Raw genomic sequence first — 26,326 nt, 5'->3', positions numbered from 1 at the left:
TAAAATTAAATGAATTAGAACAAACTGGTAAATTAATTTACTATAAGAACTGAATCAAACAGAATAAGAGAAAGTATTCCAAATCAATTTTCATGATGAAAATAAATCAGACCATTCAGAACTTTCACTAACATAAAATAATTCCATAGATCCACAAATAAAGAGGCCAATCTCATAACACATAAAGTTATTCAAGGATAAAGAGGCAAAAAGAAAGCATCTTAAATATCTCACATTGAGATATTTTGAACCATCAAGTAATCTTCCAAGCATTTAAAAGAAAGACTCAAATATGGAATTATTAATGGTTGTATTATCATAATTAGAGAAAAATTTTATAAGGCTGCATAAAGGTATACTGCAGTAACACCAAGTACTTAAATCCCTAAGTAGATACCAGAATTACGCTCAAAAATGCAGCATTTGGTACTGGCTTTTATATATTTGGCCTTCAAATGTATTGTGTGTGTTCACTTCTAATATAAATGAATCTCACTGACTTCAGTGGTCTGTTGTTATGTACAAGGTTGTGAACCATCAACCCTCGTTCCCTTATCTACTAATACATGACAACTAAAGGATAAGATGGAAATAACACAAGTTCCATAGTCAGTATAAGCATGAAATACATTCGGTGCAAAAAAAAAATTACATGGCAAGAAATTAATTTAAGGGTTTTTTTTTCTTTTTTTCCTGTCATTTATTAGTGAAAGTTCTGTAATCAAAAATTTTAAAAAGATTCTTACAGAGGGAAAGAAGCCAGAGAAGTTACTGAAAGGATCCTGCTTGCTGATAGGTCGGACCAACAAGGTACGTCTGTTCAGCTTGTCAGTACAGGAAAGGAACACACCTCCATATTGCCCCAGAGACCAAGAATCTTCCCCAAGGCTTGAGGTAATGAACCAGGCATGGAAGATAGGAAGAAAAAAAAAAGAAACAAAAAAAGTTGCTATAAGCAAAAAAAATTGTTTACATTTAGCTTGCATGTTTCGATGTAACTGCAAGATAAACCTATGCCATACCTTTTCCTAAAAAGCTGAATTCGATCAGATCAAGTAAAAAAAAAATTTAAAAAGGTAACTGTAAAATTTTATGTGAAAGGACAACCTACAGCAAGAGGTCAAGACACGTGAGAAGAAAAGTATAGTAAAATTCTGCATGTGGAAAAGAGACTTACCCTGGATTTTCACCAGACAGCTTTAACAGAACAAGGAGAAGAAGGATTACAAGAACAAAGGCACTGTGAATGTAAAGCTGCATTCATATGTTACAAAGTCAGTATTATTTAGAAACAGTTAGCTTTTAAGTGTTAAAATGTGCCTTGTACTACAGTTCTTGTAACCATTCTTTTTAACATAGAGGTGAACAAAGTGAAATAATTTGCTTAAGAAGAGTTATTCAGGTAAGCACCTTAGTTTACTACAGAAATCTCACCAAAAGTTTTTCTCTGCATTGTAGAAAAATTCCTTCAAAATGTCCTGACTGCCAATCTCCCCCTGGCCTGGAAGACAGAAAGTTCACTTTGTCTATTCTCTGCTTCTGGTTTTAGCCCACAGAGATTTACACATAGGAAAGGTACTCCAAATAGATTAGAAGATAGAAATGAGAACAGTAACAATTTTGTCAGGTGGAGTAAGTTTTGAGTTTGTTGGGCTCTTTTAGGCTTTTGTTTGTTTGTTTGTTTTTCCCCCCAAAGCTTGTTAACAGGAGGTGGCTACTGGGATTTCACAGCATCATGGAGTATCTGGTGTTGGAAGGGACTCCCAAGGATCATTGAGTCCAGCTCCTGGCCCTGCTCAGCACCATCCCCAGGAGTCACACCCTGTGCCCAAGAGCATTGTCCAAACACTTCCTGAACTCTGTCAGGCTGATGCTGTGACCACTTCCCTGGGGAGCTGTTCCAGTGCCCAACCATCCTCTGGGTGAAGAACCTTTTTATAATAACCAACCTAAACCTCTCCTGACACAACTCCAGGCCATTCCCCCAGGTCCTGTCACTGGTGACCAGAGAGAAGAGATCAGTGTCTGCCCCTGCTCTTTCCCTCATGAGGAAGTTGTCAGACAGCAGTGAGGTCTCTCCTCAGTATCGTCCCCAGGCTGAACACACCAAGTGACCTCAGAACCGCTCACATGGCTCCTCTTCAAGGCCCTTGACCCTCTTTGCTGCCTGCCTTTGGATGCTCTCTAGTAGTTTAATAACATTTTCACATTGTGGTGCTCAAAACTTCACACAATATTCAAGGTGAGGCCATCCCAGTGCAGAGCAGAGCAGGACAATCTCCTCCCTTGCCTGGCTGGTGATGCTGTGCCTGATGCATCCCAGGACACACTCAGCACTCCTGCACTATGACACGATTTTAAAAGATTTTTTTTTAAGTACAATTTTTAATTAGCAAATATTATATCGTATTATATTATATACAAAAGCATTTGTAACATAGGCAAAAAGACAAGAATTGAAATAATTTTAAAGACAGCTCATCAGGAATAAAATCATAAAGAAACGATGGTAACGTTGCTAAACTGATACTAAATCTCCTTCCTAATGTATGTAGGCAACAATAAGCATTCAACTAGACTTTGCAGACATTGGTTCCCAAGACAAAATGATTTGTGCTCCTAAATATTTTCGTTATTTTCAATGCCAACAGCCACGCTGAAGCTTTTAACTATGTTTTCTCCTCTCAAGGAGTAACACAACTCTTCTATTTTCTCTTAATTCATAATCGATTTTGTTGTTCTGTAATGGCAAATACTGCCCTAGCTGATCAAAGATGACACAGGCTCTCTCTGTGTCAGGACTGGTGTGTTTCTGGCCAGTACAAACTAGAAGATGGCACATGAAATCTGTCTACAGAACCATGTGCCTGGGTTAAGTGACACAGTCACGTTGGTGTAGCAAACTACCTAGACAATCATCAGCTTAGCTCTCTGCATTGCATTAACTACTGCTTTGCCAAAGCAACAGATGTTTATGAAAACCTGAGTTGTTTCTCTTTAGCACCTAAGAGTAACATGGTGTAATTCATTAAATAATGGCACTTGCCTACACACCATGAACCAATATTTCAGGAATTTCCCATCCTAAAGTTAAGCTTAAATGAATTATTTTGGTCTAAAGGATCAAGAGAGTAGTAAGTGTGGAAAAAACCCATTCGCCTAAATTTGCAATTATTTATATGTATTTCTTCGGAATTAGATCTAATTCCGAAGAAATATAATTGTGATTTTTATTACTTAAAAGGTTAAAATAATTTAACTGAAATGGAATATCTACGTTAAATTAAGTTAAGAATTAAGAAGGCAAAAAACCCTAAACACCACCTGCCTTTATCTTTCAGTCTGAAATTAAAGCATCATAACTCACAGGAATTACCTGTTTCTGTAATGGTCAATATTGAAGCTTTCTATTTTACATTTGATTTTGGTATAGACATCCTGCATATCCACTGAGGCACTAAGGTCTTCTAATTCACTGACAATACAGACTTCTGCAACAATCAAAGAAAACAAAAATTATTAGTTATTAATCTGAAATTTTGAAGGATTTTAAGAAATAAATATATCTGAGACAATACATTTTGTAAATAGGATGATGCTACTTCTACTCAGAATTTTCTCATAAAAAACTTTTTTGTTTCAAATGTCACACTAGAATCCAGACCTTTTAATACAAATCTATCGGGAAACAAATATATGAGGTTTCCAGTTTAGGTATTTATAGCATAATTCTTAGGTGGGGGGAAAAATTAAATAAAATATTTGCCAAGATATTTAATTATATTAGAGTTTTCTTTCTTTTGTGTAATTAGTTTTTTAAAAACAAAGATTCAAGTACATTTCTTGAAAATTAGCCTTAAAAATTAGTCCATTTATTTTTTCACATTTCTATGGGCAACAATGTTAACAGCTAAGCACTAGTATTTCCTAGAAAAAAAAATGGAAGTCCTGCAGTTTATGGAATCTGAGTTTCTTTCAAACAATTACTGTTGGACGATAATTCAACTAAATCTCAAAGAGAAAAAAGATCAGCTGTGTACAACACAAATTTTTCTTTTCAATACAGAAGTTGAAACTTCTCCATTGAACCCTGTATTAAACTTCCTTTGACTTTAATGATTATATCATTATATAATATTATATTAGATTAGATTGAAATTTGAAAGTATCTGTATTAAACTACAGTGGACTATGTATGGACATACACAAAATATATCACTAAATCATATCAAAATGAAACATGATTGTTTCTAAGAAAATAAATGCAGCATTCTATGTAAATTAACCAACTTATTTCCAATTTAACCTAATAATCTGTCCACATGAAGGGGAAAGGTTATGCCAAAGAACAACACTGAATTCTAAATTTGCATGCAATAACCTAACTACAGTTTGTTGCTGTTATTTAAAATACATCTCCAACCCTTTATTTCTGCATTACAGTGTTCATTAATGTTGATACAAGCTCTTTACTGTGCTGTAAAGTAGGCTGTGCTGGTTGGAATTTAAAATGGTACATTAGGCAGAAAAATGCAGAATACCTGTGCCATTATTTCTAGGATCAGGAGCAAACAATTTTACAGTAATTTTTGGCAACATCCACTGCATCCATAGGCTGACACGTCCACTTGAGACTCCGATATTGCTTGTTGTTTGTTCCAACGTAATGGAGTCTGAGAATGGAGAATCATCACCACCCTGAAGAGAATCACCCTACAAAACAAAAGCAATAGCTGAGGAAAAAACGAGTATTGCTTTTCACCACTTGTGAGGTTTTTCTATCTCAACTGATATGGATGCACAAACTATAGAAATACAGATTTCCAAATAGTATATTTGAATTAAGTCATTTGTAACACCAGGAAAATAAAAAACAGAGTATTTTTCCCTTTTATTTGGTAGAGATAACAGACTATGGCAAAGACTAAATTGTAAAACTGTAAGGTTTTATGACAGGTCTCCTGGGCATAACATACTTTCCCTATTAACTCTACACTATGGAAACACTATCATCAATTTAAAACAAAGGCTAATAGGAATATTTGGAGATGCAATAAGAAAAGGGATATGGAGGCTTGCACATATCTGAAAGGCAAAGGAAGGAGGAGTCATTGGAAGCCACTCAGTAAGGCCATAACACCTACACTATGTACACACTGTGTTTGGGTCATTTTTTAAACCCTTTTATGTGCTTCCCTGTAATTTCTTGGAAAAAAGATTTCAGAAGATAATAGCTTTTTGTAAGAATTAGAAATCTTTTATTTGCCACTTTCTAAATACTTCTGTTGTTTAAAAAATGATTGTCACAATATTCTTAAATGTATGACATGTTGACAAATGAGCTTGTAGAAGCTTCTGTGCCATCAATAATCTCTGTTCCTTCCCTCAAATTTTAAGGGCTCAACAAAGAAGACACAAAAATTAATGTTTTTAGGAGCAGACGATGACAAATGAAAACTATACTGAAAATTTTGTTATGTGGCCTTATTAGAGCAATGCAGGCATGTTCTGATAATATCTACCAGCCAAAGGACCTCATCCTGCTCCTTTGTTGGATCTTCCAGATAGGGAAAGAAAGATGCAAACATATAACTGCTCATCAGCCCCCAGTGTTTACAGCCTATTAAACTCAATGCAAGGGATACATAAGTCACTAATGGCATCCAGAAGCTACTGAATTTCCAGGAGCATCTCCACTTTCAACTCCACCATGTGCTGCAAGTTTTCTTCATTCAAGCATAAAGAAAGGAAAAAGGTTTATCACTTTGATCCACTAAGACCAAGTTGTTTCTAAGATTAACAGACCAATAAACACCCAAAGTCCTGTCTTTCATTGAAGGTTTGTTGTATTAGGCATTGTAAATTATGACGAGAAACATTATTTGAGATTTATCTAATTAAAAGCCAAGATTATTTCTATGGAAGACACCCCAGAAGGCAGATCTACACAGTAAGCACTACAGTTGGATGAACCCATTTTAACCTATCAGGCAAGATTCAGAGTACATTCATTTCAACATCAGACATCCCAGGAAAGCTTGCTTTCAGTAGCAAAATTAAAATCTGACAGTACTTGCCTCATTCTGCAGTCCAAGGCTGGAAAATGCAAGTATGGAAGTTCTGTTAGCAATCTATTTTCTGGATGGGTAGGACCTAGCCCAAACCTAATGACACAGCTCATATGGAAGCATTTATGTTGACAAATCACATTTTCATTCAACTCAGGCCTACAATTTAATTATAGGTTTTCTAAGCTATAAGAGGACACAGGGAGAAACAGCAAAGGTACTTTATCTGAGTGCAGTAACCTTTACCCTTTAGAAGCTCAGTGATACTACAGTTGGGAAGAAACCATCAACCTTGTCACAGAGAACTTTGCATTCCAGATACTCATTTGTATGAGGAAGGGAATGCTTGTTCAACTAACTAATGTATGTTTCTAGAAAATAACACCTAAACATGTGACTATAATAACTGGATCAGCTCAACAGATATAATATGAAGTGATGCAATGAAAATTAAGATCCAGTTCACCTTCAATCATACGTAGTGACAGTGGCTTTACATTAATCAAAATGCATGAAAGAACACAAGCATATTTCTATTTATTTTTATATTTCTTATATAAGGCATTATTGCTTATAGCTCTGAGCAGACCACCTGAAGAGCCATAGGTGATCATCTTTTGAAAAACTGTTAAGACTCCTGAGGTCCTAAAAGCATTTGCTTCCTATCACGTTCTAAGTGAGCTAACTTCCTCACACAATTTCACCTGAAATCTCTCTCCACATCAAGGACTTAGCATGACCCTCTTTCTTTTACTGTTTGTTTACTCTTCCTCTTCTGTTTTACTCTTACAATGTCTTCAAATTTAATTATTAAATATGGCAGGTCCTGCCTCCTGCTGCGTGTTTAATAATATTTAAGGCCTACCACAGCAGGACATCCCACTGGAGAAACCTCAGATAGCTCATTTCACTATGATGCATCTAGCTCCCAAATCAGAATGGCACATTAAACATATGGCACCCAACAAAAAGACTTTAAAAAAAGGTATGGTAGAGCCTGCTAAATAACATATTCAGGGCAGAGGTTAACTCCTTTCTCACAAACTGACTTGCATTTCCTATTTGCTTCTCCAGCAAAATCCTTCCAGCCTCTTGCCTTTTTTGTCCAGATTCCCATCTCTTAATACTATTTGCTAACCGTGTCCTTGCAAAATTATTTCCTACTGTCTCCACAAAGAGTTCTACTCTCTCCAGTGCCACTTAATTATCCTACAAGGCAGCACTAATTGACAGTGACATGAGAGTAAATATCTTTTCAACACTGTAAGCAAAATTCTGTTTTCTTCAAGGATGCCAGCACCTGTCCTTGGAAAAAAAAGTATGGGGAAAGCAGCCTTGGAGAGTGTCAGGCCTGCAAGTTCCCCAGCATCTAAAAGGATGTAGGCAGAGCAGTCACTTCTCCAGTGCTAACCAGTATTAGTCCTTATTGCTTCTCCCGAAATGGCAGGCTCCAGTAACAAGAGAGTAGTGACATAACCCAGCCATTTTGCTGTCCCCGACTATCCCTGTCAACCCTCTGCAAAAACGAGCCTGCCTCCCTTCAACTACTCTGCTCACTTGTAAAGCAATGAAAGGTAGGAGTGAAAAATGTATCCTTGCAAAACCACAATGCTTTGGGAATCCTATCTTCTGTTTTAATGAGTCTTTATTTGCAAAGTTCTCGTTCTCTGAGGATATCAGAGAAGCCTCAACCTATTTCATGACTGAGATTTCATGCCATGAGAATGGCATTACTTCTGATCCTTTCAATTTCTGACAAATTCTTTTCTATTTGTTTCATTTGTATAACATCCACACAGCTCCTTTGACACTGCCTTTCAAAACTTCCCACACCTTTGTAATTTGCCTTTGAATGATTGCCTTAAAGAGGATGCTTCAGTGTTGGAGTTTGACTGTGTCTGACATGACTTTTCTCATCAAACCTCACATGCTCCAAGAACATGGTGGAGTCAACAGTACTTTGGGCAGACCCCTTCAGCAGGGCAGATCTGAAGGAAGGAGCCAGTCAAAGAGAATTTCCCTGTGCTGAGGTCTTCAGATGGATTTCACAAAATACTAGGAAATAAAAGCCAGTTAAGGTAAGGAAAGGGAAGAACAATACTTACATGTTTATTTACAGTTCAAGCCAATGCTCTTGACAAGGCTGATGTTCTGTGGACGCATTTGTGGTTCTCTATTCCTTGCATTCTATAAAAAGTAATTTATGTCTTTTCTTTTTTTTTTTTTTTTTTTAATCTGAAGAATTTTTCAAGTTCTGTTTGTACTATAAACACAACTCATTTTGCCAAACTGCAACTTACAAACTGTGTTGGAATGGGTGGGAATGAGAGACAGTCTCTTTCTCGTCTTCTACACACCCCTCACTCTCTCATTGAACATGTTCCAAAATGGATTTTGAATGAAAATCAACTTTGTTCTAAAATTTTGGCAGGTCTCTATTTTTCTGATAGTTGAAAAAGAAGAAAAAACAATAGCTGATTAAACTTAAAGGGGTACCCTTAACAGCAAATATATATTGCCACCATGGTAATTTTTAAATTTTATAATTGAGTTCTTTTATTTCTGTAATTTAGTGTTTTCAGCTGTTTCATGGATTTTGTTAGGTTTTTTCCCCATAGAGAGCTATTTTTGTTTAGTGGTTTGAGTACAAAGATAACTTTACTCTGAAGAAAATTATGCTATAATTTTCCCACACTTCTTTAGGATTATTTTTCTGAAGATATTAAATTATGGACCATGGCTCTCAGAGAATCATTTGATCATTTTGGCACAAGGTTACCTAAAAGAGTGTTTGTGAGATTTTTGAAGAATGCATTTACCTTAGAGTTACAGATACTGACCCAGATGTATCATTAGAAACTGGACCTGCAATAGCCAGGGTTTGGAATTCATTCTACCACAGAGCCTGAGAATCCTAACAACGGCCTCAGCTCACTTGGGCTTTACCTCACCCTACAATTCTTTACCTGGGCTACTGCATTCCCAGCCAGTATTCCAGGTCCCTGGCCCATACTCTCCCTTGCACTGGCATCAGGTCAGTGTAGCTAAAACTGGGTTTGGCTGCAGCAATGATCAGCAGTGATCTCTTGATGGCAGCCATGGCAGCTGCAGAGCTTGTCAAGAGACATCCCAGCTGCCCAACAGCCTGTCCTGTCAGAGGTGACATGGTGCTGCCTCTGCCTCCTCCAACAGTTTAACCTCAACATACTACCTGCATTTTTTCTGCCATTAAAACACGTGTAAACAGCTGGATTGGCCCATTCTCTTTGTCAATGGCAGATGCTCCTCTGAAGACAGATACAACATGTTGTATAACTGTCCTTTGGGAGGCAAAAAAATGGAAGAGACTGTATTTCTTCTTAGCCTTCTGTTCATGGGACTGTAACCACAACCATTAGGCAGAGTCAAAGGGCCTGAAAAACTGATGGTCTGCAGTAGCTGACATATTTTTAGAGTTGGTTTTCCCCCAAATAAGCTCAAATTCACAGAATTTTTTTGCAGTGAAAAACTAAGAAACCAAAATGAGAAGAAAGACTGTGCTCTTGTTTCTCATGGAGTTTCAATTTTCATTTTGGATTTTCAGCACCCAGCATGCTATTGTTAAATATGTTTATGCATTACTTTTCTGTTCTGTTTCCAGATCTACTGAAACATCAAGCCAGAGTCAGAAACCCTGAACTATTTTCCCACAACTTCTCATGCCAAGTCCTAAAATATACAATTTAATTCTTTTACCAATTGTTGCAAATTGACCAATATACTGAGTTTATTTTCTTACCAGAATTTATCGTTGTTCATCAGGAAGATCCAAACATATGAGGCCTTCATCCTTGGCCTGCCTAAAGCTCAGGGATGATCACAGTTTGGCCACACTAATGCTATGCCTTATCAAAATAACTTCTGCGTTCTTGCTCAATCACTGAGTTTCCCCAAGGACTAAACACTTCTACCACTGTTTGTACTTAAGTAAACAGTAACAAGTGGCCTGTTGTAGTCTGTACTACCTTACCTTTTCCAAGGCAGGGATGGTAAAAGTGATTAACTGTTTCCAGCCTCTAGTATTTAAGCCTCTCACTCATGCTGCCCTGTCCTACCACCACCCAGGCTAATAGTCAGCAAGCCTAGGTAGCTTTATCCACATCAGACCGTGGTGTTCACATCAAGTTGTCAGCAAGAAAAGAATTAAACACAGCTTAAAATATAAATCATTCACAAATCACATAAACAAATTACCTTTTTTTTTTGCTATTTGATATAAACAGTTATGCAAGTTTGCTTTCTTCTTTTATAGCAAGTCTGTTGCAGCTGAAAGAAGCTTTAAAAATAATCATGTGTCTCCCACAGAGCAAAACACAGTAACTATAAAATCTCTAAACTTAAAAAATCCCATAGCTATGGCAGCAAAGCTGTTTTTGTTTGACAGATTTCATGATCTCAAGGCTCAAAACTATAGAAATATATAAGCAAAATACAGAGTCTGATAAAAATACAAACATCTGGAAAATTTCAAACCTGTATAAATATATATTATTATTTAATTACTCTATTCTAATATTGTCCCTTGACCATTAATTCATCAAATTTACTTTAGATAATTTAGAATTTTTAGGAGAATAAATTTTCTAGCTGGTGTATAACATTTGTTGAGAATATAAAGAAAATGAAATAAATTACGAAGACAATTTGTGAAAGGGTAGGATATGAACACTGGACTTGGACCCATATTACCAAAATTATCTTGGTAACATATGGATGAAAATAATTACTGAATAGTTTAAATCAATGCCCCAAGTACAGCATGTACTCCAAATACTGCTGTCTATATAGATGATCAAAAACAAATTGTTGTTTATGAAGTCGGTGGTTTCTGATTGTAATGAGAAATTAATTTGATGGGAGTAGGGGGAAAACCACCAGTTTTGTGACCATACTGTTTTCTTGCTATTCTTGCTTACCTTCAATTCCGAGTCCATGGCAATATTTTTCACAATTGAAATCATGCACACATAGATATACAGCAAATCCAACGCTATTCAAATAATCTAGAAACATTTTAGTGAAACAACTTAAGAACTGAAACTCCAGCTCAAACATCTTTTAATGTCAGCTGCCTCTTTGGGGGGTGGGTGTGTATGTATGATGCATATAAAAATAGGCACTAGCAATCACCATTTCATTTTCTCCAAACCTGGGAATTAATATAAACTATACAGAGGGTTAAACCAATCCTGGCCAAATGTTGAATACCTATTGCACTCTGAATTCAAATTATTGTATATCTGCCTGTGTTCCAGAACTGTTCTATGAGGTGTCCCTAAAATTGATGGGGTTATCCCATGACTGAAAGCCAGTCATTCAGAAAAGTCTCCCTACATTCTAATAGATTTAAGCTAAAAACAAAGCATTGCATACATGTGATACATTGCTATACCTTCAACTCATCTAATGCATTTTTTACTCTCTCCTGGGGCACAAATATGGTCAAACTCACTGTTTTAACTAATAAACCTGACAGGGCCACTAAAAAATCCACAAAGCCTGTGCAGTTGCACAGCTTCCTGTGACCTATGCCAGCTACCTGGTGACTTGTGTCTAATGATACTCAATGGGTGAAGTTTAACATGGCATTCACACTGGTAAAAGAATTAGCCTGCTTTCCTCAGTATGGTGCAGGACTCCTCTCCTGCATCAAATATTTCACAGTTATAGGCACACACAGACTTTATGATCAGGTACCAGATTGCTCCAGGCAGTTCCAAGGTGTTATAAATCAAGGAAGCAGAAATAGATAAAACCAAGTGGCCAATGCATCTGAAGATGCATACCCAAATGCTCACGTGACAGAGCTACAAAAGCACTGCTGGGACATGGACAGCTGAGACACAGGAATGGACTGAGCTTCAGGAGTAGCTCTCAGATGGCACAGTGGTTCAAGAGTGGCTTGATGGAAATGGGGTGAGCACACAGCTGGGTGCAATGCCAACCTTAGCAGCCTCCACAGCCCAGTACCTCTCCTGGTTGCCAATGCCATTTACACACAGCAGCTCTCGACTCACCCAGGCATCAGTGACTGGCTGACTACTTCAAACGGCTCACAAGCGACACAGGTATCACAGCTATTTTCAAAACCACACTCACTATTCTACTAATTCTGGAGGTGAAAAATGGCCTATGCTTCTTGACCTGAACACACTAACCACAGCTTTCTGACACAAGATAATACACACTCATTTCAAAGAGAAACAATACAAACAAATAATAAATATAGGCGCAATACAGCAAATGTTTCTTTTTGCTCTCTTGTTCCACCAAAATGAGTAATAAAGTATTCTTCACTAGTTTATTGGGGCAGTTACTTTTACCCGGACTCTACTACTTTTTCTGTTTTTTTCTGATTCTTCCTTGACTTCACACCACTACATTTTGTAGGTCAGAACTCACACAAACATTATTTTTTTAAGAAATAAAAATACCTCTGTAGTGGTTCCAATGTCTGCAGATGGACTGTATGTGCTGGTATCTGGTGGAATGGTACCAACACTACTTTTAACTGGAGAACTAGGAGGAGCAGGTCCTGTCATGGTTTCAGTATAGACAGAAGATACAGATTGATATAGAACTCCTTTCCTCTGAATTTTATTCCAAACTTTACTTGTGATCTCAGCCAGTTCATACAGAAGCTGGACCTAAAGGAAAAAATAAAAGTAAATTTTAGGATGAAGGTTTTCCTAATGAGGTGAAGGAAGAATCATCCAAGTCCTCCTCTGAGATTTATAGAATAGCAGAACTCAACTTCTCACCATCTAAAATGTTCTGATAAGCAACTACATTGCAAATAAAATAATTAACATCATTTACAGTATGGTGACTTTGATAAAAATAATCTGTGCTTTGTGTAAACATATGGTACATAGCTCAAAAACATAACCAATAACATGGTCTTGTAAAAGTTTTACTAACATAAATTTTAACAATTAAGCAAAGGTAATTTATCATATATTTCATATTTATAGATACTGTCTCAGGAAAAAGCAAATGTAAACTTTATAAAATATTAACAATGAAAAACTAGTCACCCAAATTGTATTAAAATAATGATCCCATGCAGCATGTGAAACTGATCTGGCTTTGTAAGAATATTCACTACCAAACTCAATAGTCTCCTGGCATATGTCATTCCAATATTCAGAAACACACTGTTTAACTTGCACATTGTTTGACTCAGATCTAAGATATTTACACAAGTTTTTGTAAATAGGCATTAATCATGGAATTTGTGTGACAACATATTGGAATATACTGTATAAGAAAAAGGTCAGTGAAAACTGAAAATAATATATAAGCAGATTCACAGCTGGATACCATACCCAACTTGCCATTTTAAAAAATTTAAATTCTCATATTTATAAGAACTTTAAGCCTCAGGACACTTCTGCTCTACGAAGCTGGCTTCTTATGTGGGCAGAACAGATGCAGGAAAACACTGCTGTCAATCTATATTTGATATAAAACAGTACTTGATTTTGTGCGTGAGAATGTGTGATGAAGTCTCAGAGTACACGGTGCAGTTCTTTCTTAAGAGGTGAAATGCTGGAATTTTATAAAAACCTTCTTAATTCATCTTGGATTTTCTTTTGAAGTTTCAAGGTTTACACAAAGCAGGTCATATAATCTTTTGACAGAATTTTCCTCAGAGGAGGTAAACTTCACAGTCCTTCACATTTTTTTCCTTCATACACAGAGCTATCTACAGCCAAACAACTCTGGCTGTGATGAAGAGCCCCTTCAGTTATGCTCTGAAGTATTTTGTGTCTGTAGCACTCTGGTAGGCACTGGTAACCTTTAAATTACCAAATCCAGATTTTTAAGTTTTCCAAAGTCTTTTCCATGTAATGCAGGAAGCTCAACTAATGTCCTAATGTAACTAATAATGTGACGTCCACCCAATTGATTGACTAATATAACATTAACTGGTGTTGACACTTTGCTGGCTAAGGTATCCCTAGAAATTTAAAAGGATACAGGCAGATATCCAAATCATACATGCTTGCAATTTCCCCATGACCCAATCTTTTTCCAAGAAACCAAAGGACAACTTAAGCTATATTTGTTTTAATGAAGCAGGGCATTCATAAAATCATTTATGCTACTGTTTCTAAAGGCACAAAGTAATGCAAAAGATGGAACTTGTGTTTACATATATGCTCATGTACAAGGTGAAGAGGTTTGTCATCAGTTAATCCAACACTGAAAGGTTTAAATCTTACTGGGGTTGCAGTACCCATAATCATTAAAGCAAATAATGACTTATTTTGTCAGGGAGACTTTTTAAAATTGCTCAGGCTAGAATCTTTCCAGCCACTCTGAAACAGTGGCTATTTCAGCAGTAACCATGTCTCTGAACATAACCAGCAGCCAGCCAACCAAGCAGTATCATCAAAATACTCTATCCTGCTAGGGATGTGACACTATCTGCCTATGACACTAGGGACAGAATAAGTTCAGCAAATAAAAAGGCACACTTTCATTAGAGGGAGATGATTTTCACAGAGTTACGTTAAATGTAAAAAGTATCAAAAAGCTTCACAATAAAGCCTCATTAAAACAAAAAAGATGGCATGTGTCTACATGTAAATAAAATTTCAGAACTTCAGATAAAGTCACATATTTGGTTATTTTTAATGCACTTTATTGCATTCCATTGGCTGTTACTGATTAAAATGGAAGAATTCCTTTTTGTCTTCTTGGTTGCATGTTTTCAAATGCAAATATGTAATCAATATTTTACAAATACATTTCTGATTATATGAGAAGAGCTAGTGTAAGGTCTCCCTCCTTTCTAGGTGTTTTTGAGCATATATAAGAATTATTTTTAGAACACACTGTTTGAGAGAAGAAAAATGGTAGGACAAAAAGGGTAACTGTCAGTCTTTGTTAAAAAAGGCTTCCCCCTCTCACTGTTTCCACTCCCTCTTCAGCAAAACCACATAACTCAATAAGACCCCACTGACTACTTGGCAAAATCTGTAAAGCTCAATACGTTACAGTATTTTATACTTTAAAAATAATACATTACTACAAAACTGAAAACTACAACCAAAGACAATATCCTGGCAATTTTGCACACTGGAAGTATGCATTGACTTTACAACCATCAGAACATGGTTTCATATTAAATCATGATAGTCATATAAATATAATACTTCACCTTTGCTACCATTTAACAAATTCACCAAATTTCACCTAGTTTAAGGCTGTCATCTATAGAAAAAATACAGCCTGTCATTGTAAGGAATCAAATTTCATACTGTGAATTTAAAACTATCAAATACTCTTTATGGAACTGCATTTTTCATCTTCTACCCTTTGACATCTGGTTAAAGAAGACTAATTGCCTTTTTTCTTCCCTTTTACTTAAGTAAAGCAGAAAGGACAAGTAAGGCACTTGTAAAGGAGAAAACACAGTTCAAGAAAATTTAGTAAATTCAAATAATTTGTCTGCATCCTTCCAGTCATTAGAATACTTCAGTAAATTAGTAACATCACAGTGTAGAAGGAAACCCTTTAAGACAACAACATTTGATCTAATATTCCATACTACAACTTCATTTTAACATTTCACTATGCTCATAATATGATTTATATGGAGCTTAGAGTTTCAGTTTTTTAGTGGAAATATTTTCTTACAGCTTGCAAAACAAATTACTCAATTGCTTTAATATGAATGCTTGAAAAATACTGTATTTTTCTATTTTCTTTTTAGTTCTCAACTCACATTTAGGTAAGACTTGCACTTATAACAATGCCATTCCACTTTCAGTATTATTAAACACTTACTGTATTTGAAACTACAGAAAACTAGGTCCAAGTCATTAAAATACAAGGTATACTTTCTGAAAAAATCTAAAAACACCTTTTCTTTTTAATCAACACAAATGAGGTGGTAACATTTGTTTACATGCATTCATCTGTTTTTTCTTCCCTTTACTGTAGGATACCATTGCTTGCCTAAAAAACACTTTATGTTGAAAGAAATGTTCGTTCCATGAAAATGTAGCAAAAAAATTACATTAAACCACTTCAATATAAAAATCCACAGTGACAGCAAAACAGCATCATAGCATTTAATGGTACATCTGCAATTCATTTCACTCCATCAGCCAAAAGATGCACTTATACTACAGCTATTACATTTGGAGAAGAGTTTAAATTACAGAAGTTGAGAGAGCTTCAAAGTAAATCTCAATCTAAGCACCTTGATCTTGATGGCCCAGTTAAAAAAAAATTAAGATAGAGACTCTCTTCATGAAAATACAGATCAATCGTACTTAAATCAAGTTATTTTTAATTTCCTTTCATAAATCAATTAAAGGTACCAACCTGGGGGTTGGAGCATTTTATTTCAAGGGATTCAAGGTCAACATGGAGGCAGACAACAAACGAGTGTCTGGATTCTGGCCCTGAAGCAAGCAGTTTCTGTGAAGTCACTGCTAAAGTAGAAGTACAGCCCATTGGTTCTACCAAATTAAGTGTCATTTGTTGTCCAAGAAGAGTATATATACTGAAATGATGCAGACTAATTGTCCATGGAAAAGCATCACCTAGAGATTAAAAAGAAGGGGAAACAGTTAAACAATTTCTTAATAAAAAGTGAGTAATAATTTCACAAAACTAGAAAAAGGCCTTATTCTAAAACACCTTAGAAGTCAGCAAGTGCAATCAAAAACCATTAAATTGATCCCAAACTCTCATAAATATAATTCAACCATCATTTCCATGCTATACTTCAAAATCTAAATAATAGCAATAAATTTTTTACAACTTCTAAAAACTGAAATCCATTAGGAATTTTAACTCCAAACTGTGAACAAACAAGTACAACATAGTCTTTAAAGAAATCTTTCTGCTTCATATAATTTTCCTCAAATTGAGGAATATCCAGAAAACACTCTCCATTTTTTTTAGTGTATGGATGCAGTTCAGAGGCAGCTCCTTCTATCTTATGCTTGTATCTATTTACAGGTTGTAATACTAAAGAAGTGAATGATTTCCTTTAAAAGTCTACAGGTTGCATCTCAACCCACTGGTGCTGCAGAGTGAAGCCTATTGCAGTGCTCACAATGCAGCTCTTTCCACTGCTTCACTTAAACTTTCTAGGAACAGAATGGTGATGGATTTTCTAAAAAGAAATTATTATGGACATACACTTAGCACTTCATTTCTTATATTTAGGAAGAAGCCTACCCAGAGAAGTTCCTGGCATCCTACCAGGAATCGTTATCAGGAATAATCAGTGAGGAATCAGGAATTGGCAGTGCACAGCTGAAAATGCCTACAGCTTCCATACAATTTTCTTTAGATGAAACATAAAAGTTTCCAAAGAATGATCACAGAACTATTCAGGTAGTTCTTTAAGGGGCTAACACGAGCTCCTTTTGGTGAAGGAAAATTTTCAACAACTCTACCCAGCTAGAGTTGAGAGGAACTGAGCACACAGATTACAGGACTTGAAACAGAATCCCTGTGGTGGGTTGACCCTGGCTGAGTGTCAGGAAACCACTACAGCTGCTATCACTCCCCTTACTCAGCTAGGCTAGGAGAGAAAATATAACAAAAGGCTGGAAGACAGCGAGAAATAATTCACCTCTTACTGTTCATGGGTAAAACAGACTCAACTTGGGAAAGTCCATCTGGAGCCAGGTGGAACTGGCTTTGTTGGACATGAGGAAAACTTCTGGAATGTTCTCACAGATGTCAGCCCTGCAGTCCACCCCACTACCAAACCCTTGCTATGCAAACCAGATACAATCTCATATATGATAGCTAGGGCTCAGAGAAAAAGAAAATTAGGCTCTGGGAGAAACGCTGAACCAAAACTCAAAGAACGGTCAAAAGAAGTGAGGAAAATAAGGCAATGAAAGATATGTGGATAATTCTAATTTTACCTGAAACAGATACAGCTTTTTGCTCTTCAGAGGTACAAGAACTTAACAATATTTCAGGGGGGCTTTGGGGTTTCTTTTGTTTAGTTTTGTTTTCTTTTAAGAATGTCCTCATCCCATTTGTCAGATTTCTTACTGACGAAGTTGGGCCTTTTTGTCCCAACTTGAACAACACAGAGTCTGTGTCCAGAATGTGAATTTTCCACCCACCAAGAGAATCTGCCTGTCCCAATAGGAAGTAATGTAAAAGCAGCTGGATGTGGTGCCAGATCAGACACAGCAGGCTGGTGAGCATCCACAAACCTCAGCAGGCTGAAACAGACTTCATCTTTGCAGGGAGAACAGAGAAGGAGAAAGAGAAGGAGGAGAGTTCTGCTTCCCATAGGGAAATTCAGAAACTTATTTGCTATGAGGTTTTATTTTTCAAAATTTTGGCCTGTCATGGATAAAAAGAGTCCAAATTAATTGAATAGTCCAGAAGCATGGGACTCAGTCTTGAGAATCAGAGGAGAAAATGATAAACAAAGGTACACTGGGATGGGCCCATTGGGGTCTCATGGGACAATAAAAATTCAAACCAGTGTTTTTAAACAATATATGAAGAGTGTGTTTGCTGCCTGGCATGACCTACAGTCAATAATGTCCTGCTGAGAAATCACAACACTAAGAAATAGGACCAACTGTAAACTGTGATAATTTAAAGAAATTAGAAATGTTTTGAAATTAAAAGAAATCTCCATTCCAGCATCTTTTTACCATATTATTTTAGTAAGACTTCTATTTTTTCTTCCACAAGTGGCTTCAGCAATACATTTATATGGTCAGAAGTATGTATCAGAAAACTGTCTCACCCTAAGAACAAACTGAAAACTTCGATAGTTTATTTTGAAGCTATTACATACTGAATAATTCAGTTCAAAGTAACTTGAAAATATTTTCAAAAGGTTTGCAGATTAAAAGTTTTGAAGCAGTTAGTTTGTCCTTTTTTCCAAGTTCAGTCAGCCAAGAAATACAAAAAAATAATTGAAATAGATGGAAAAAATTCAAATTCAAAGTCAACTCCTATGACATGTTTCTAATTATTACATATGAACTTGGTTTCTCTCTGTGACCACTACAGTAAATTAACATAGTTTGTATTTCATGGATTAGAAATAAAGAATATCTAAGGAAAAAAATCAGTAGTAGCTCTACTAGACTGCACAAAATATCTACCTTAAAAGGAAAACAATAAAATTTTAACAATTTACAGAAACCACAGTATGTTGAAACAACACTGCAGTAAAGATACAGTGAATTTACAGCTGTAAAATTCCCCCTAATGTCATCAATTAATTCTTCTTCAAGTCCATACACACTATGTGCCTGTTCTAACATTTTACTGGAACTGTGCACCTGATAAATCCTTGTTTTGTTATTGTTTTATTTGTTTTTTTTTTTAAAGTACCTTCATTCATTTGCAAATTTATTTTATGAAACTATTCAAAAAATTAATTCAAAGTGTCTAAACATGAAAAGCAACATTGCTTATAGGATTTCCCCATAATTTAAGGAATGATTTTTTGGTAAAAAGCAAAAGTCAGTGCCACATTTAGCAGAATTTTTCTCTACATCTAACCTTCCTATTAATATATACTATTATTTTGCCACCTAACTGATGAAGTTCTGAAGTATTTTAAGTAAAAAACTGGGAAAACTGGAATTGCCTTCAGTGGAACTGCAGCACACCCAACATCTATTATGGCAAAATTATAAAATATACACATTGAAAGACCCTTACTATGGTTGAAGATTCTGGTTAATTCCTGATCAACTACTATCACAAATCTTTATTTTAAATTTTATAGAGTACCATCACTGATTTGTATTTGAAAATTTATTAATTAAACAATTTCAACTGCTTTGATAACTTCTTAAATTTATAAATAGCACTTTCAGGTATTTATCAGTTGACCAATCCAACCATCAGACAATTTAAAAATTACTGGGATTTATCATTTATCTGCTACTTGCAATAGTTTAGAAAGACTAATTTCCAACATCATTTTTGAATCATTTTTTCCAATGTATAAATAAAAAATTCGGTATGTGGAAGCTCTTTCTCTGCTACTTATTGATGCACTTTGCTTGTTTGCTAGAGTTAATCACTGGTGCTCATAATAAGACTTCCCACATGCATGGCATACAATATTGATAAATGTACTAATAACTCTTACGTTTACTCTCATTTTTATGAAGTACATATCTTCATTTTAAAAACAGATTTCAATTGTGGCATTTGTACACAATGTTGTGTATGCAATACAGACAGTTCTACAAAAGAGAAAATTTTGGGTTTTTTAAAAATAGTAATGGTAGGAGAGAGCTCATGAAAACTTTATCATGCATGTGCTCTGGGATTTACTGGTAGTATCCCTTGCAGTATTTAAAAAGCAACCTGACTACTCTGTCTTCATTTCCCTTTCTGTACCCACACTGCAGGGTCTTTACATGGATTTCTGAAGCCCTCATTCTCATGGGACATGAAATGTTTGAAAAAAAGACACTGCAGTCATTACATGTTAGGTCACTTGTACTTCCTCCCAGTCATGCAACACAAAAATAGTTCTATGACTGCAGAATCCCAGCTTCTCAAATGTGACAACTGATTTTACAAGGCATTGTCATAACAGGTAAATTAAATTAAATAGAGCAATTACTATTAAAGATGGTGACATTGAATATAAACTCAAATAAACCCAAATAAGGTAGATTTAGATTAGATCCAAAGAAATAATTATTCACGATAAGAGTAGAAAGACAGTGGAACAGGCTGCAAAGAGAAGTTGTGGATGCCCCATCCCTGAAAGTGCTCCCATCCAGGTTGGAATGGGCTCTGAGCAACCCGGACTAGTGAAAAGGGTCCCTGCCCTTGGCAGGGGGGCTGGAAATAGATATCTTTAAGGTTGCACACAAACCCCTCTAGGAAACAGCACAATATTTTAATGTCAAATATTTATCTTAAATATAATAACTGAAAAAATAATTTCTGTAAATTTAAAGGTAAACATTTTTTAAAATCGAATGCAAGATGATAACTTGTAAGAAGGCCAATATACTGCTGTTCTACTTTAAACATTGAACTGCTGTTTTCAGGTTGAAATCTCTATGGCACTAGTTTCCTATTTCCCTGCAAGTCATTATTGACAGATTATTGTTCAACATATGCTACAAAATTCTGTGAAGATATATAATCTTACTTCCGAAACAAAAACCATCATTCGAACTTAAATACTTGGAATACAGTGATGCACATGACTGTCATGGCTATCCACCTGAAAATGTGAATATGATTAGCAGCAATATCAACAACAATTTTAAGATATTTTGAACAATGCTTTCTAAAAGTATTTTACTGTGTCTTACCTAAGGATCTGTATCTTACTGTATCTGACATAAAGCAAACATTTTTAAGAAGATGAATTCATAAAACTTACTATTATGAACCTGAAGGGGAACATAATTATATTACTAATTAGTTAATATTACTTAAAAATCAGTAACTAAAATAATTCAAAATGTAAGCTTCTAAAACCAGGAGGATTTAATCTAAATTTCAGTACTAAAAATTTTCATTATTATTCTAAAACACTGCTTTACTTATGCAAAAGTTCCCTTCATGTCTTCAACTTGTTTTCCTGCTATAAGAGTTTAGATTTTTGGAAGACCACTCAGGAGTCCAGAAGTTCTGACCATACCAACATATGTTGTCCAGCTATATTTACCACATTTTAGCCTATCACTATAGGCTGAAACTTGGAGATTATACAGATGAATTATCAAATATTTCAAGTTAGATGTACACGGAAAGTCACAACTCACTCTAAGCCCTTCTCTAAACATTTCAGTTTTGCTCAAACTGAGTTTCTATTTACTTTCTTCTTAGTAACAATTTTACATAAAGGGCAGCTACAATTAGGACAGATGTCCTCCTCTTCAGAAGGTGTCAAAACAAAGAAGACAAGGGGCAACAGGTACAAGTTGCACTGGGATAGATTTAGTAAGGAAGATAAAAGGATGATATAAGCAAGTTTTTACAGGAAGAACAATCATTTAGCAGAACAGCCCCTTTGAGATGTGCAGGCTTTCAGGAGCAAACGAGCAGAGAGTTGCATAATGTCATCCTGGGTCCCTTTGCCAAGCAAGTTTGGACCAGATGATCATTCAAGGTCACTTCTAAGCTGGCCTTCCAGGCTCTATGAACCTGTGATTCTACTGTAACATCTTCAATAAATATTAACTCACGGATCTCTGTCTGATTAATTTGTATTCTTAAGATAATACCTTACTTAATTATGTTTGTTATTCAACAGAAGTTCAAAGCAATATTTCATTCTTTACATAGATAAATCCATCTATGGATTACTTAGTTATTTAGTATGAATGAGGTAAATTACGTTTCTGAATAAAAGTACTGTAAAAGTACTTAAAATGTTCTTTTAAGCATTCCTACCAACTGAAATTACCTCTGAGATGTAGCAAATGTAAACAAATGGAAAGACCTGATTGTGGGATAGTGTAGAAGCTATTTTTACAGTATGTTGACATCTTGAGGTCAGTAAGTATCTGAGTAGGCTGAAATATTCCCAAAAGACGGTAGGAAAATGTTCTCTTTTCCCCCCTCTTTCAGTCTTTCATGTAATAAGAAAAATATATCAATGAGCACACAGCTTACTTAAAAGTGACAACACATCCTTGTGGAAAAGCCTTTTACTTATATCTTCTTTATAAACCAATGATCCAAAAAATGGTTACCAGGAAAAGCATGGTTGACGAAATATAATTTCTGAGAGACGGCAACATGTCTGAAGACTGACAGACTGTCTCTGAAATCTTGTTCAAAGACAGAAGCAAATTAAGAAACTTTCACAATACAAGTCCAAAAAAATTATTTACCTCTACAGGGGAAGAAACAAAGAAGGTGACTTTAAAGCTGTGAAAAAACTTTGAAATAATCTCTAAGAGGGAATCTTGGCATGGGAGACGGCAATGGCCCCATTAGAGAATCAAAAATATCAAGACTGTGAGAACTTCTGTTTGGCATTATTCCCAGAGCAGAAAGCCACACACAAATAAATTCCTTACCATAGGCTTTATCCCAACCAGGGGGATTCTTTTCTCTCACTAGGCTCTTTCCTTCAAATCTGGGTCTGACAATACTCAAATGACTTCTTACTTTCATAAATGGTTTAAATTACATCATCAGTTTAAAACAAACAAAAGACTTCCGTTAAATTTATCTTGTATCTGTCACTATCATTAGCAAATAAGATCATTCCTACTGAAAGTTATGAGGGAAAAAAAAATACCTTTCTCTCTTTCTTTTAAACCTTTTTTTTTTCATTTGGCAGCATGTGACTTTCAATAATAAAAACTGCAATTTAATAAACTACAATTTAATTTCCGTTGCCACGAGTAAAGGTAAAATACAGAAAGGAGAAGAGTCCAATATAAGTGGCAGATTAAAGGGTGAAGAAACACCAAGTTATAAATCCAAACAAATTTCAGATGGCAAGGAGCAGGACTAGCTCTTGAATGTGATTTTGACTTAATTTTTCATACCCTTTAGATTGTTTGTATTTCAGAAGTAAGTACATAGAAAACTGAATAATTTTCTCAGAAAATGCTGTCACAAAAGCAATGGAACAATTGCTTCATCTCCCTCCCTTCATCTTAGAATGAATACACAAAACAGCAAAAACTATTTCTAAATAATATAGTTTGAGAATACAACAGTGAACTAACTGTACACCAATGGCCCGGTTTTGTTTGGGATAGACTTAATTTCCTTTATAGTAGTTGGTACGGTGCTGTTCTAGATTTGTGCTGAAAACTGTGGATAATATGGGTATGTTCTAATCAGTGTTGAGCAGTGCTTAAAGTGTTTTGTGCTTCTCACACTGCTCCACCAGCAAGTAAACTGGGAGCACACGAGGAGCTGGGAAGGGAGACAGCTTGGACAGCTGACCCCAAATAACCAAAGAAACAGCCAAACAGAAAGGCTGGAACACCTGCCTACTGTCAGGAAGTAGCAAATCAATTTGTTATTTTGCTTTGCTTGCACCTGCAGCTTTTACTTTATCTTTTAAGCTGTCTTTATCTCAACCCCTAAGCTTTCTCACTTTTGACCTCCAGATTCTCTTCTCCATTCCTTCAGGCTGGAGGAGTGAGGGGCTGTGTGCAGCCAGAGCTGCTGGCTGGGGTTAAACCACAAATACTGACATTTCCATGGAATCCAAAACTTGGTTGTGAGCCTAGCTGTCATGGAAGTCATTAAAATAAACCTGGAACTCAAGGCTCAAGATGGTTCAGAATATTTGTCTCACCTATTTCCAGTAAACAATTTTCAGATATAAATAAATAAATAAATAAATAAATATATATATATATATATATATATATGGAACACGATTTTTACATCAGTATTTCTCCAGAACACTGCTGCAAGTCCATTTACCATTTATTCTGATCATTTCTAAACCCAAAACACAATAAAAAATATTGAACATGAGCAACTTGTTTTCACTTGCTAGGTCCTTTTCAGCTTACCACCTTCTTTCATTTCTCGATCAGTTGCAGAATATTAAAAGCTGATTCTTCCCTCAAGCTGGTCTATAACTCAAACCCCTATCACATATTAGCTTTTCAAATAACAACTACTGTACTTTTCCTCAATCTTTACAATGTTTTCCTTCAAGTCTCTACAAAATCCTTTCTACAATTCCTAAGTCACAACACAGATGGCCATTAAAGGCTCATTCTTTTCTTTTGACAGTTTGCTATACTTATGAATTTATTTTCTTATTTTACATTGAATCGTATAATATCTCAAGTTGGGAGGGACCCATAAGGATCACTGAGTGCAACTCTCTGCTCCTTGCAGGACTACCTAAGATTAAATCATATGACTAAAAGCATTGTACAGATGCATCCAGATCTCTGACAGGCTTAGTGCCATGATCACTTTCCTGTGAAGCTTCTTTCAGTGACCCACCACCCTGTCAGTGAAGAATGTTTAACTAATGTCCAGTCTCAATGTTACATCCAAGACCTTGGTGGGATGAGAAGTTTTCCTAACCTACCTCCATTCTGTCTTGGAATTTCCAATTGACTGTCACTTCTTGTTGTGTCAAAATCATCAGCTACCAAATGACGTGAATAACAAAACCAATGAAGGTAAAATTATTTTAATTTCAAATATACAAAACATCACAGAACTAGCTCTTTGATGATGAGTTCCCTGGTGACTTCCACGGGGTCAATCTTTTAAGTAGTATTTCTAGACATCAATAATATATAACAACATTCTGCTAAAAAAGCAGTATAGTCAGAAGTTTTCAAAATAAAATGAAGATAATTTTCCTGACAGTTGGAAATGGAAACTAAAGAGTAAGAGTTTTTGAGTTTATCACATTACCTTCTTCCAGAATGGGTCTCAGCACAACAAATGGGATTTCTTGCAATGGTTCCATGTGTTTGTGTCCAGCACTCATAATCTTTATCTGGGGCAAGCAGACAACAAGTGTGCCAGGCATACTGGCCTGCCCATGGTACCAGTTCCGTACAGTCCCAGGAATGTCCCCTGACACAATAGTACTTGGAGAAGGCAGGCTGTCATTGGGAAGGAATACACAGCAAGACTGCACTTCAAGCTGAAAAAACAAAGCAAAGAAAGATTCTCAGATTATTTTCCCCCTCAGCGTGGAGTATTCATATTGGTACAAAATCTGAATTTATTCATCCATCACAGTTGACTGAAAATACTCTTAACTTTCAGTTGAATTAAGAGAAAAGATGATGCAAAATGCTGGAAAATAATATATGCTCGTAAATTATGATTATGGGAAGGAAGAAAGAAGAAGGATGTTTTTGCTGTGTAAATTCATGAGAAAGGTGTTGCCATGTAAAGTGAACATTCATATATCTACATTTCAACAGCTTTTTACAAGTGCAATTGAGTAAGAAAATGTTCTGAATGAGAAAGCCCTCCACTTTTTGCCATTTATTAGCTTTTGTTAGCAATAGCTAAGTCTCTAGAACTAGCCAACATTTTATATGCTGCTACTTTTTATAAAGAACTGTTTCAGGGAAATTTCTGCCTTTACTTAATAAGCAACGTAATGAGCACGTACAAAAAAGGTTATTATTAAAAAAACTATGAAAAAACAAACTTTAGAGAAAAAACTGGCTGACTTTTAAACAAATGGAGAGGTGTATACATAAACAAAGAGAAGGAGATAGTAATAAAGTTGACAAAGTTTATACAGCTTTTATCCA

At 35.7% G+C, this 26,326-nt stretch overlaps 1 protein-coding gene across 9 annotated transcripts in view; it reads right to left on the bottom strand.

Moving 5' to 3' along the window:
• Positions 1–26,326, bottom strand: part of VPS13B (vacuolar protein sorting 13 homolog B) — a 426,148-nt gene that overhangs the window by 180,691 nt on the left and 219,131 nt on the right. For 7 of the 9 annotated variants that reach the window (XM_014879767.2, XM_088154920.1, XM_014879766.2 and 4 more), the window contains 6 exons: positions 25,467–25,701; positions 16,449–16,669; positions 12,542–12,754; positions 4,542–4,713; positions 3,377–3,491; positions 747–888 (listed from right to left, as the gene is read on the bottom strand). In XM_014879767.2, the coding sequence (XP_014735253.2) occupies positions 747–888; positions 3,377–3,491; positions 4,542–4,713; positions 12,542–12,754; positions 16,449–16,669; positions 25,467–25,701 (1,098 nt within the window). Of the gene's footprint in view, positions 1–746; positions 889–1,434; positions 1,502–3,376; positions 3,492–4,541; positions 4,714–12,541; positions 12,755–16,448; positions 16,670–25,466; positions 25,702–26,326 lie in introns of all 9 variants that reach the window. The other 2 variants (XM_014879771.2, XM_014879772.2) reach the window with 1 other exon arrangement.

This window comes from Sturnus vulgaris, chromosome 1, assembly GCF_052056855.1.
Source record: "Sturnus vulgaris isolate bStuVul1 chromosome 1, bStuVul1.hap1, whole genome shotgun sequence".
Lineage (NCBI taxonomy): Eukaryota > Metazoa > Chordata > Aves > Passeriformes > Sturnidae > Sturnus > Sturnus vulgaris.
This window is presented reverse-complemented; position numbering and strand designations above follow the sequence as displayed.